A 13869-nucleotide genomic window follows, 5' to 3' on the forward strand; every position below is an offset into this window, starting at 1 on the left:
TTTTTGTCAAAAAAGTCCCTTTTTCTTTGTCAAAACTATTCACCAATTGTCTATACTTTCAAAATTTGAATTTTTTATGATTTGCTACATTAAAAATTTCACTCAACATTTTTGTTGTCATTTTCAGTATACTGTTTTTCCATTTTAAAGGGTTCAGTCAAGCTCAACGTGCCATTGTACTAGGTACAAACACCGGAGTTAACGATAGTCTCCACCCTGAGTTTATAATCTAATTAGCTTGTCCTAAGTGGCTCTGATGTATGATGCAGCTATGAGGTGTTAAAGAGCTGCCATGTTCCACTCCAGAGATGGCTGCATTGCAAGTGATGGGTGGATCTACTTCTAAATGTGTAAAATGCTGTGTGCAACTTCAGGAGGAAAGCTATGAGATACAGGGTAAGATGCTTGTTTCTGTAGTTTTGTTTGGACAGCATTAAGCACGCTGATGTTGCTCAAAAGAGTATTGTTTGTTGCTTCTAACGCCTCACTATGCTCAGCACTGTGTAACAGACAGGAATGCTCATTCAAAACATTGCTAAAATAAAAGTGGTCACATTTAATCAATGAGTTGGCTAAGTTTTGTGATATTTAAATGTTTTTCATTAGCCACTTGTTTTAGGGGTGAACATTTGCAAAGATAGACCAGTATAGCTATTTTATTTCAAGTACAAAGTGTTCCATTAGTCACCCAGTTAAAATCATCATTATCCAGATTGTGAGCTCTTTGGGCCAGGGACAGTGGCTTCTACACATGAGGACAGCCCCTAGCACATTATGGGTATTCCCAAGATAAAAATAATAAATCATGATACCGTTAGATGTTCACTGCCAGCATTTCTAGGTGGCTGAGCCTTGCACAACGTGTCTCCTCATTTTACCAGGTTGATCCATTTGCTAATTTCCTTTGTCTTCAGCTAAAATCTGGATCTTTGCTGTGTTCGGGCTGGGTTTTTTTTGTTTGTTTGTTTTGTTTTGTTTTGTTTTGTTGGTTGAGTAGCTTCTTTTCTAGTCAATGTGGTAGAGTAAGACAGAAGGCGGTTGCTCTTCTATCCTGGGGATTACAGTAGCTGCTGATGCCAATGATGAGTCAGAGTGTTTGGTGCTGATGTTGCTGCCATTTCATCAGCTCTGTGATCCCCAGCATCCCCTATTCGCCAGCTCTCCATCTTTACAACCCTGGGCATCTCTGCGACTAAAGTCCACACTGGAGGAAGGGCTACAATTCTTCTGGCTGCAGGGAAATGAAACCTCTTCTCTGGAGCTAGTCAGGTGCCCTTGAGGACCATCCCCTTGGTAATGCCTGCTTGGAGGCACAGAATAATAGAGCCTAGGAAGCCTTCTAGCATCGGGTTGTTTTTTTGTTTTAATCAAGATCGGACTTCCTGAGCCTGGAGGCTTTGATCTTCCTGTATGCAGGGTGGAGTCTGTTTTGGTGAGGGGTAACGAAGGGGGGGATCAGAGCCTTTTCTTGGCGTCCTTCGTTGCTGACCTGGATTTAGGCTGCTGAGTTATAGCTCTAGATATTTGTGTAAACACTGCGGGGGGAGGGCGGGAGGGAAAGGTTGGAGCCCTTGAATGAGAGCTGGAAATTCAATCCAACCCCTTTTCTGCTTTTGTATCTAGGCCAGCCACTGCCAAGTTCTTTTCAGTGAATTACAAACGCATTTCTCTGCAATTGCAAAAGGAAATACGGATCAGTAGCAAAATGCATGTCGGATCCTGATTTAAAAGGCAAAACAACAAGCTGGCGAAGGGGGAAATCTAGACTGGCTTGGGGCAAAATGGAGACCATCTGACCGTTGTATTTCCAGCAGAGACATCTTATATGTGTGTTGCAGAACAGGAGGCAGAGGGAGGGGGAAGGGGTGCATTCCTGCCACCCGCCTCTCCCCCAAGAAGATTTCCCAGCAGCCAGAAACCATGACTGAACAGGGGAAGACGGATCCCATGCATTCTGAAGGCATCCCTGATCACCACCTTCCACGCAGACCTGCCCTTGTAGCGCTTGTATTTCTCTCCTAAATCAGAGCTCCAGAACCTAGCAGCAGCGGTGAGACTGGGCCGCCCTCTGGTGGGCGGTGCGGGCGAGGCAGCGCGCCCTCTGGTGGGCAGTGTCCCTCCAGCGCCCTCTGCTGGGTGCCTACCTTGGACCCGGCTGCAGGACTGGGAGCAGAACCGCGGGGCACCTGCTGGCCGCAGAGCCTCCATCGCATCCGCTCCGGGCTCGGCATGGGCTGGGCGGCGCGTGCCTTGAGCTAGGCGCTTGGCAGAGGCTGCATTGCACCGGGCGAGGCCAGAGCGGGGCGAGCCGCGGGGGGAAGCATGGAAGCGATTTGGCTCTACCAGTTCCGCCTGATCGTGATCGGAGACTCCACCGTGGGCAAATCCTGCCTGATCCGCCGCTTCACCGAGGGGCGCTTCGCCCAGGTCTCGGACCCCACGGTGGGCGTGGATTTCTTCTCGCGGCTGGTGGAGATCGAGCCGGGGAAGAGGATCAAGCTGCAGATCTGGGACACGGCCGGGCAGGAGCGATTCAGGTGAGAGGAGCGGGAGGGAGGGCCGGTGGGATCTGGTCGGCAGCCCGCCCGCCGGGAACCAGCCTGCAGATCTGCCGAGGGAAGCCCCGCCAGCCAGCGCCGCCTCCTTGCTCTGCCCTGGCCGGGCGGCGGAGCCTGGCCGCGGGGTGCAGGCTGCAGGGGCGGCCCGGGGGAGAGCAGCCGGCCCGCGCCAGGCGGGACCGCAAAGCTGGAGCCCACCCGCGGGCCTGGCTCAGGGCCCTTCGCCGCACCCTGGCCGCGGCCTCCGGGGGGCTGAGCTGGAGGGGATGGAAGCACCTAGCCTGGGAGCCACCAGCGCCTGTGTGCAAGGCAGCGCCCACAGGCTGCAGGGGCCGCATCCCAGGCCTCCCTCTTTCCCTGTGACCCTAGGCGGGCCTGGGCAACCATCTGACACTGGGGCAGGGAAGGCCGCAAGCCCCGCCCGGGCTAGAGCAAATCTAACTGGCCTGGCTGCCCCAGGGCTCGCCCCTAATGCAACCCTCGGACATCTGGACACGGAGAAAATGCTGGTCCCTGGTTGTTGGGCCGGAGACCAGAGCTGGCTTTTTAGGTGGAAGGAATCTGTAGATTTTCCCCTTTGGCCGGGAGTGTTGCCCAGCCCAGAGGGAACGAAATTAGCTAGCAGCTGTTCACCTTTTTCTGTGAGGCCTTTGCCTTTTGCACAAAGAACTAGGTGGGTTTCCATTCAATGAGCCTGCTCTGGTTTTTGACGCAACAGAACAATACGTTCAAACCTCAGAGGTGGAATGAATGAAATCGAAAGAGTTAGTACAATTCCGATTAGAAAAGCCAGCATTGTTCATATGTGACAGGTGAGAAATCAGGCCCTTGGAAGCCAGGAAATGCAGTTAATGCCTCTGCCTTGAAATATGGTCCCTTGGTGTCATTATGAATTATTTGTCCATTGATACTATTTTATGCAAACTGGAATTCTTAAACAGTCTATCGAGCAGCAAGATGTAGCACCGAACATACCATCTTCAGACTTGATTTGTAAGTATCTGTGCAATATACTGAGCAAGCCAAAATTATAAATTGTAACACAGAGACCCAGATGTAGTTCCATTTAGAGCCAAATCCTGCTTGCTTTGTTCACGTCTGACTCCCGCTGAAGTCAATGGCACAGAGAAGGTTTCGTCTTTAATTTTCTGCTGAGCCCAAAAAGATGTAGTGGGCAAAATACACATTCTGAGCGTGTATTAACGTTTGCCCAAGTTATACAGAAGCACGCAGCCTCTCTCTGTACTGCGGAGGATGAATGGAAGATTTTGAAACATATCAAGGCTTGTTTGCCTCCCACTGGCCCAAGTGAAAATAAATCAAAACAGATCTCTGCATGTTAGCTATGGGAACAGACATAAATGTTCACCAAGCACAGAAAGTCAAGGCAAATTCAGTGCAGATTGTTACCGTCTTCACATCAAAAACGCAGTTTAAGCAGGAAGGTGAAGGAAGAACATGGAACAGGCTGGTGTAAAGAAACAGCAGCCAAGCGTTTCTAACATGGTTGCCTAAAGTTAAGTTCCTACAGCCTTAGCTGAGGCATCTAAATATGCAACCGGATTGTCAAAAGTGCAGCAGCTCCATTGAAGGCTCTAGACTATGGGATGGAGATCAACCAGGCCAGTTCAAGGATTTTAGGCTGACTGTGAGTAACAGTTACCTTCCTACATGTAGGGAGAGTACCGTGGTAGCATGCCTTGCAGCCTCGAGCACTGAATACTGAATGGGGACTAGTAATTTAAGAGACTAATTGGTAGCAAACGTGACTTCATTAGCAAAGAAAAGGACTATCTGTGGGGATATCCACGGGATTCACTGCAGAACCATATGGTAAATTGCAGCCATGTGATAACTGTATTTATCATACCTCTTTCACCTGCGCTCTGCTCACTCATCCAACTCCCTGGTGGGCCACTTCCAGCCTTCCAGACCTCTGAGCAGCTTCAAAAAGCTGCCGTTTTTTGTTAACCTGACTCAGAAACATTTCAGTGGCTGAATCCCTCCCTCCATTTGCTCACATGACACTGGCTGTGGCCCGGGATAGACAATGTTCAGTCCTTAGCAAGTGACTTGTTTAAGGTCTGATATCTTGCATCCATTCAGGGCTAGAAACACCAGATTTATACCATTGGGAGAGGGCAGTTCCCAGCCTTCAGTTGATGCAGACTCTATCCTTACAGCTTGGAATGTAAAGGTGACCTGTTAAGGAATTTTTTAAAAATGACCTTATGCCACTGCGCCCCCCATGCTGCATAAAGAAGGCCTGAAAGATTTTCCCCCTACAATAATTTTTCCTTGCTTTAAAGCCTTAGAAATAGTGGGAATACTGAGGCTGCTTACCCTTTGTTTTATGCACAACTCGAATGCTAAATGGGGGCAAATTACACCACTCAGCTACTTGTCCCCTGATTCTAGCCCATTTACAGCTACTGCTGTTCCACCCATTTGGACCAGGTCTTAATTTGGCCCACCGATTCTTGACTCTTGATTAGCTTCTCTGCCTGTTCTGCTCTACACCTGGGCAGGAGACTCCCAGCTGGAGGCCATCGCTGATTGAAACTTTCCCGTCTCCTGTAAGTGGCTGGAAGGCTGCCTGATGGAATTAGACAGCTGGGCTGCAGATGGCCGCACAAATCTTCACATAACACAGGTTGCAAAGTCTTTTGTTCTTGTTAATGGTACACAATCGCTTGGCCTTCAGCAATACCTTCAAGGCAAAAAGACATGAAGTCACAGAATTACAGACATTTGGGCTAGCAAACCAGCTAGGTCCACGCTGGGTAAGACTTCTCCACAGCATATTGTGCGTCCCAAAAGGTGGCCCCATACGGCTTTCCAAGCAGCCAGCCTGAGTCAGTGCTTTCCCACAGACCATGTTGTTTTGGGCCCTGATTTAGCAAAGCACTCAAGCATGTGCTTAACTTTGAGCCACTGACTTCAGTGGAGTTGCTCCTGATTTACACCAGAATAACGGAGATCAGAATCAGGTCCAGGAAGAGCATTCCAGGATGCTGGAAGTATCCCTAACTCTAACCCTAATCCAGGTCCATGAGCAGCACAGCTACAAAACCGGAGGAAATAACCCAGCAGCCATAGCCATGAGATCAGAGTGATCTTATTTTCACCTGTGTCTTTAATACTACCCTAAAAATTACTTTTTCCGTGTATGCAAACAATGGAGTTGCTGTAGCGAAGACATGGAAGCTGGGGTTGGCAGGGGGTGTGTCCATGAAAGGGAATCTGAGCCAGAGACTTGGGGGGGCATTGATTATCTATAGCATAGGCAAGAAATCCTCCTTCTTCTCAGTTCTCTACTCTCTCTGCCCTGTGGCTCTTCTCCCATCACACTACAGCAGTGCTGCTTGCTGTTGATAAAGCAAAACTTGGAAGCCCCAAATAGTCATTTGTTGGGCAGTTTCTCTGGATACACAAAGATTTTGCAAGACCCACTGACCCCTCACTATGATTCTGGTTGCTCTAGATTAAGAAATCAGTGCCTGTCCCACGATAAAAGAGCAGCAATACGTTCCGTCATGAAATAGGATGATCCCACAAAGGAAAGAGCGTTCAGGAGCATGACCTTCTCCAGGGAGAAGTGTATACTTGCTTCCCGATTGACAACGGATCCCTTAATCTGCATAGAAAGCAGCAGTCAGCAATCATTCTACAGCTTCTTTGGTATTTACTCAAGTTTAGTTGTCATCTGCTCGGGCTAAATTTCACGGGCTGGTTTTGTAGTAGTTCCGTTTACAGCATGAATACTACACAGATTGGCTTGCTCTCACGTCACAGTTTTAGCTGCACGTGCAGTTGCCCTGACTCACAAAGCTCTTGTAAGGTGCCTCACGGTTCCCGGCATGTTGTTTTTTGCAGCAGTGAGAACAGAGAACCTGTGAATGGTCAGACCTCAGGCATGTAAGGACCCAAGTCCATTGGCATTTGCTATTTTCCACTAGACGTCTAATAGCAAAAGCACTGAAGCAAAAGCAGGTGCACAGGTGCTCGACTGAATTGGGGCCTAAATCAGTAGAAGGTTCAAGTACCTATGCCGTAATTCAGTGGAGCTGGAAACAAAAGTAAGAGGCCTAAAGCCAATCAAAGTGCCCTTCTTACACTTCGTTGTAAGCTTGGGCTTGTTCCATCAGGCAAATCAGCCCACGTGAGTGTTAATGTAGGAGTCATTCTTTGTGGGCCTGCCTGAGCCAAGTTCTTTTGCAGGCAATGGAGAGACTCCTATTTGACAGGAAAGGGAGTTGGGTCAGACTCTTGTATGCCACATATTGTACAGAAAAGAAAAACAACACTCATTTTAGTAATGCCTGGGGATTGTAAAACATTTATAGGGGCCTTCATTTTTCATCCTCCACCTGAAAATCCAGGTGCTTCAGTTACCATGGGCCAGATCCACACAGGGGACTTAGGCTTAGCATTGCAATGCCTGACTTTAGGTGCCCTGCTGCCCACTGGAGTCCTCAGTCTCCAAGCTCCCTAGACAATGCAGATGGAGAGTCAGGAGCCTAAGAATGGGAGCCAGAAGCCAACACGCTGAGCAGGGAGCCACCTAAGCTAGCCAATAGGGGGAGGCCTAAGCCCTGCCCCGACAAAGGTGGCTAGGTGCCTCCCTCCACTCACGATTCACAGCCAGGAACCCTCTCCTGCAGTAAGTGCTTAAAGCAGGTTAGTCCTTTCTCATGAACATGTGAGGGGAAGGAGGTGGCCTTTTACCCTACAGTCCACTGGTTAGAGCACTCAGCCAGGGTGTGGGAAACCCTGCTTCTGCCCCCACTCTGTCTGATCAAGAGCAGGGACCTGACCCCAGGTGAGTGCCCTAATCACCAGGCTATAGGTATTCTGGGGGGCGGTTGTCCCACTTCAGGGCAACTCCATCTCTATTTCCCCATCATGGTGCACCAAGGGCACCCACTGTAGGCTTCCAGCTCCTCAGCCATCACCTCTCTTGGGCAGAGACCACATCTCTGACTATGGCCCTCCTGACTGGGATTTTTCCAGGCTGCACAGTTCCCTATCTGCCCTGTGATATCCCCAGACTGCCTAACCAGGCCAACATCTGCACATTCCATTGTCTTCGAAGCCCATGAGCAGCTGTAATGGTCAGCAGTTACAAGTTACCCCATAGCTCTTTCTAAGCAAGCACATTTATTCTTAAGGTAAAAGCATTACAGAGAAAACATTAACAACAGTACAGTTTATTAGCATGCTTGTAGGTTCTTTATTAACGATCACTACCCCAATGCCAACAAGGGTACTGGTAGGTGCCAGTCCTTCCAAACCCATCAAGGGGTTTTTCTTTGGTTACAAGTTCATAACCACCTTAGCTCAGAACCAGAACCACCGTGAATAGTTCCAGCATTCCTGTGTCCAGCTTGGCCCTTTGATCTGGGAACATGTAATCAGCAGACAACGGTCCTCTCCTCAGGGCAGAGCTTCAAACGGCTGGGTTTTTGCATAACTGGACCTGGGGACTTTGCCTTCTCCTCCCCCTAGTGATTCCCTAGGAAATCCATGTCATACCTATTGTCCCAAAAGCCTATTCTTGTCTGCCACATTGTTCAATGTAGCCCCGAATAATACTTAACCTTTGCATGTAATACAATGGACTCCAAAGACACAAACTTAATTCAATAAGGTTTGCTGAGGATATTGCAGGAAGGGGCCATACACATCACACGTCTCTCCTGTTGAAACTGTTCCGCATTGTATAAAATACCTAGCTAGTCCTTGGAGCAGGGGACTGGAACCTGGGGCTACGGGGAGAATGCACCAACCCCACGGCTATAGAGTCATTCATTCTCTGGCCCAATGACTATTTAAGTATTTTATACAATGTGAAACAGCTGCAACACAAAAGATCGAGTGAGCCCACCCCAGAATATCCGACAGCCCCTTCGTTCGGGCACTCGCTCCCCCCTTAGGCAGACTGAGGATTTTTATTCAGGTCTTCCACCTCCCAGGTGAGTGCTCTAATCACTCCATCTCTGTCAGCAGTGGCAGAGCTTCGATGGATTTGCAAATGCCTACGGGCAGAGACTTCAGCAGTGGAAACTTCGGTGCCCGGGAACTTTGGGTGCCTCCAGGGTTAGGCAACAACTGAGCAGGGGGTTGAGGGGCTACATTTTGAACTTAGGTGCCAAAAGTGGCAGTTAGGAGTGTAAAGTCTTCTGTGGCTCTAGCCCCGTGAGTTCAAGTCTTGCAGGACAACAAAAATTCTAACGAACAAATAGTGCTGGTGCCAGTATACGGAAAAAATTAACATTTTTGACCAAAAAAAAAAAAAAGCACAACCCATTGTCAGTGGAATTTGTTCCCCATATTTTCAACCAGCGTTATTATTAAACTGTGTCATTGCTAACCATCAATAATATCCCTGTCCCCAAGCTGCTTCAAGTAGATGTGGCACCAGAGAGCGGCTTGAATGTTCCTTAGCAATGTGTTGGCGGTTACAGCAGCCGTAAGAGAACGAAAGCGTGCCTGTGCGTGCACATGATGCCTCTGATTTTTCACAATGTTTCTAGGCTCCGGCTTCCAAGTCTACTGCAGGCCATTGAAAACGCCCTCTTTGCCTTACAAAAAGCTATAACCTGCTGAGTGCTTGGTTCCAAGAAGACCCCTTTTAGGGAAGGTACATGGTGTATGGTACAGTGTCTCTTAACATGAAGTGACTTGATCGTGGTGTAGCTGGGGAAGAGACTTCTGAGATGGCAGACAAAGGCACAGCATGAGCCAATGACTGAAAGCTGAAGCTAGACAAATTCAGAGTAGAAATAAGGCAGTAATTTTAACGGTGAGGGAGACTAACCATTGGAACAACCTATCAAAGGAAGTGGTGCATTCTCTGTCATTTGAAGTCTTTAAGTCAAGATGGGCTGTCTTTCTAAAAGAGATGCTGTAGCTCAAACAGAAGTGGGTTTGAAGCAGAAATTATCAGGTGAAATTCTTTGGCCTGTTATGCAGGAGGTCAGACTACATGATCATAATGACCCCTTTTTGACTATAAATCTTCGAACCCAACTACCTGCTAACAAATAGAGCTGGTCAAAAACGTTTGGGAAAAGGAAAATTTCAGCCACCACCAATAAAAGGACAAAACTTGTCCCCAGAATGTTCAACTTCTAAAATGATCTTTACTTTCTTGTTGGGCGGGGGGGTTCTTTTTCAGATCCATCACCAGAGCCTACTACAGAAACTCAGTAGGCGGGCTCCTCTTATTTGACATTACAAACCGCAGGTCCTTCCAGAACGTCCATGAGTGGCTCGAAGAGACAAAGGTGCACGTCCAGCCGTACCAGATTGTCTTTGTTTTGGTAGGTCACAAATGCGACCTTGACACACAGCGGCAAGTCACTAGACACGAGGCTGAGAAACTAGCTGCTGCATACGGCATGAAGTACATTGAGACATCTGCTCGGGATGCCATTAACGTGGAGAAGGCCTTCACTGACCTGACTCGAGATATATATGAGCTTGTTAAAAGGGGGGAAATTTCGATCCAGGAAGGCTGGGAAGGGGTAAAGAGTGGGTTTGTACCGAACGTAGTGCACTCTTCAGAAGAGGTGGTGAAATCAGATAGGAGATGCTTGTGCTAATCACTTCTAGTGAGAAAAGCTATGATGAACTCTACTAATCAAACATACTCTACTAAGTGAACTCAGTGTGACGGAAAGGGATTGTAACTCTAGCATGGTGAATGGCCTCACATGTTGTTTTGGACACCAGAGGAACAGAACCAGGAAAGCAATGGTCCGTTCCAAATAACCTCTTTCAGAATTGGGGTGGCTACAAACCTATGTGAGAATGAACAAAGGTGCATGTTTATGTTGTAGGGGACAGGAGGCATAAGAACAAGAGAGGATCTGAATGAGATGGTACAGAACAGGGAATTTTACACGTACTGTTGTTGTGTGCCATGTGTTGAAGCCACAGTCTGAAAAGTCTATTAATACAACACACATGAGAGGAGAGAGAAAATCTTGGTTTGCATCAACAATATATTTCCAGGAAGATTAGAATATAGTGTGGTTGCCATTCATGAATGTTACTTCCAGGGTTAACTCAAAAGAAATATATTTTACAGATATGGCACGCACACTTTTGGGGCTTCATGTTCTTGTACCTCGTTAAAACATAGACTAAGACTATAGTATGGTACTTTAACAGGAAAATAAGGGGTATTTTATTGATAACTAAAACTTAACCATCACCATCCCCCTAAAGAGGGGTGTTTTCCTTGCCCTGCCTAGCTGAGACTAAGGGCTAAGTCCAGCATGACAGCTCCAATTATAATTATCAGATGACTTTATAAATACTTATTATCTCTCTCCATGATTGTAGTAGAAGTACCTCAACTATATGGATTTCCAATATAATTAACAGATCATGAGTATAAAGCTTCCTAAGTGTATCCTCACATCCAGTATCTCACAGCTGGGTCAAGGCAACCAGTGATTAGCAGCCAGGTGGGGAATGCAGATATTTCTGTCTTACTGTCAGAAGTAGGGTGATGTTGGCAGCATTTCAGTGTAAACTTACATTGCTCCTTAGGAAAAAAGGAAAGAACAAAAGAAAACTAAAAAGATTTAAAGCAAGAGCATCATACATCCCTGAAGGTAGAGTTTTCTTTTAAAGAACAAGGGAAAGAGCTGGGTCCAGTACTGAAAGCAGGGGCTAGGGGCAGCAGTCTCTGCTCTTATTGTGTTGCTTTCTTTACTGGCATCTGGGGAAGGAGAGAAATAGGAAGTGGAAGGAGGGGTATAGAGCTAAAGTGTCTGAGAGGGTGAAAAGGGAAGAAGAGAGAAGCATAGGAGAAAACGTCTTCTCTTTGTTTTATTTATATTCTACCCAAGATGGGGCCTACACAGGGCAGGTAGCTGACTTTAAAAGGCTATAATTAAGTGTCTGTTTTCTGGGAACACCATCTACCATTTCAGCTTTGCTTCGTGTAAGTACTGTATTAACTAAAGCTTTTGGAATGCAGAAGGGTAACAATGCGCCTGCATTGTGCCGAGGAGGATCAACATGTTAGAAAAACGTAAAGTGACATTTATTCACGTTTGTGAGTTTTACAAGCCAAAATGTTAATTTGGTTATGAGGGATTAGGCAAACCACATAAGAGATCCAGCATTTGAATACAGGCCTCCAGGTAGACAAGAATAAAGTACTTCTAATTGCTCCTCTAAGGTACCATGTTCCATAAGAGTATGATTTCTGACAAGTTGAATCTGTCTCTCTTCAGATCCGTTCTTGTCGTTTGTACCATTTGAGCCCAATGGTATCATAAAAATAACAAGACCATTGCTTAAGTATAAAAGCTGTAAACAAATTAAAATGAATAATATTTTACCTTTAAATTTTCTAGTAACATTTGCAATCCTTGAGCTCAGCAGGTGAGAGCCAACATGGTATGCCACTGTGAATTCATAGGCAGCGAATGTAGATCTAGAGGATATTGAAATGGGGGTTGGCTGCGGGAAACGATACAGCCTTTTACTTCTGAATACCAGTGGTCAATCTTGATTAGGTCATAACTGTACTCAGTTTGCTGACCTAACTCTAAGACCCCCATTCAACTCCCACTGAAGTCCATGGAAGCCTTTCCAATGATTTCAAGAGAAGGTAGATCTGGCCCTCAGTCTGCAGCGTGCATTACAAAACCTCTTTCTTGAATGGCCCAGTTTGGCATGATCGGGAGTCTTGGCTCAGGAGAGACCTACAACAACATGGGTATTGCAGGCTATCCCCCCTCAGCTTGCACTGATGTCAGCGAGAACTGAGGGGCATTGGTGGAGCATGGTGAGGCACATACAGCATTTACCCAGAGTGGTCAGGCTCTCACATGCACGAACAAGAGCAGACATATTTAAACGGGTCCAATGTATTTATGTTCCTTTATTCACTGAATGGAAAATATGCCAAGCTACCATTTTAGCCTTTCAAGGCAGAGTCAGCTCTAAAGTGGTCTCAGATTTTCTAGTTTAAACAACAACTTGTCTTAAATGTAGAGACTTTGGTTTAATCAAGTAATACTCTGTGAACATCGAAGGAAGTAAAATTCTTGGGGCCTATCATGTTTCCTGTATCAAAGTCTCATGAACCAGCATAGCAGGATCTCACTAATGGGGAAAATGATTGAGCTTTTCACTGCATTTCCTTTTCTTTTTTTGTTTAAATGATAAAAAAAATCTACATTTCGGTAAGTGGGGTTGGGTTTTTAGTATTTAAATATAAAATTTAGAAAAGTCATAAAAAAGCTTGTCCAGGCTTTGAGTAAGCCTTGAATTTGTATTGTAAGTATAGTTCAAAAAAGGTACAGTCTGAGGACAAAAATCTGTGCTATCTGAAACTAACTACTTAAAAATAATGAAACAAAAGGAAATGGTTAATATTGAATAAAAGAGCATTGTGTTCACCCATTTTCTAATTCCTTGCATTTTCTAGGCAGCTTATAAAAACAAATAGACAACGTAATACAGTCATGTGTACAAGTCTGGGCTGTTTTTTTCTTTTTCTGAAATGAAAAACCTTATAGGCTTTGATAAACATTCTTTTCTAACAACTGGTTTTAGTGCTTTGACTACTGCAAGAGGCATTAGAGAAATCAGATGGTGGTATCATTCAAAAGAAACATCCAGGAGTTTTTACTCTAGGACAAAGAAAAACAAAACTTTTTGTGGCACAGGTCACAGATTAAAAACAATCTGCATGTTGGACTGGAATTTCTCAGAACCTCCAGAATAAAGTATACTGTACACTTTTCCTTGCTTTCTGTTATGCACTGTAATGAAATGTGGAACCGCCCCGCTGTATTTAGCTGTATGTGAATGAAACATGCTTGTATTTAGCAAAATTGTTAATGTGATTATGTGAAATTCAAATCTTGTAAAGAAAAACTTGTGTTTTTTTCCTTCCCCCGCACTCCCATTCTTCATCAGTAAGCCATCTAGTAACTCCGTACTTCTACACAGCAACCAGGACTGAAAATCCAATACAAAATAATAAACAACATGCACTCTGTTTACAACAAATCTACCATGCATTTTCTCTTAACGATGTGTCTTTCGGTAGCCAATATTTAAGATGCGCTCATTGTCCTTGTGGAAAAAAAGTCAGTAGGGGTCTATCAAAAGTCAATACAGCTCTACAGGATTTATTAAAAAAAAAAAATCCATTGGGTTTTTATAATTCATTGGTTCACAGCCAGTGACAGTTACAGTAGTTATCCACAATATTAAAGCACCATATGCCAGATCCTCAGCTGGTGTAACTTGTCCTAGCTCCCCTGACTTCAGTGAA

The 13869-nt window shown here is 45.8% G+C and overlaps 1 protein-coding gene across 2 annotated transcripts; it reads left to right on the forward strand.

The window, feature by feature from the left end:
- The first annotated feature begins 1069 nt into the window (after positions 1 to 1069).
- On the forward strand, positions 1070 to 13596 carry RAB39B (RAB39B, member RAS oncogene family). 2 transcript variants are annotated; one of them, XM_074962508.1, is made up of 3 exons: positions 1070 to 1293; positions 1624 to 2537; positions 9739 to 13596. In XM_074962508.1, exons 2-3 carry the CDS (start codon positions 2323 to 2325, stop codon positions 10163 to 10165), a joined length of 642 nt encoding a protein of 213 aa, XP_074818609.1. In that variant the 5' UTR covers positions 1070 to 1293; positions 1624 to 2322; the 3' UTR covers positions 10166 to 13596. The 2 variants fall into 2 exon arrangements, with proteins under 2 accessions (XP_074818609.1, XP_074818610.1); XM_074962509.1 differs by having other exon boundaries at positions 1070 to 1269.
- The last annotated feature ends 273 nt before the right edge of the window (positions 13597 to 13869 follow it).

The sequence above is a fragment of the Natator depressus genome, chromosome 9 (genome assembly GCF_965152275.1).
Source record: "Natator depressus isolate rNatDep1 chromosome 9, rNatDep2.hap1, whole genome shotgun sequence".
In the NCBI taxonomy this organism is placed as follows: domain Eukaryota; kingdom Metazoa; phylum Chordata; order Testudines; family Cheloniidae; genus Natator; species Natator depressus.

Excerpts from the sequence above, each read along its gene's own strand:
- RAB39B (XM_074962508.1), top strand. The coding sequence starts at position 2,323 with ATGGAAGCGATTTGGCTCTACCAGTTCCGCCTGATCGTGATCGGAGAC. Across the intron at positions 2,538-9,738 it reads GCCGGGCAGGAGCGATTCAG|ATCCATCACCAGAGCCTACT; the intron begins GTGAGAGGAGCG and ends GTTCTTTTTCAG.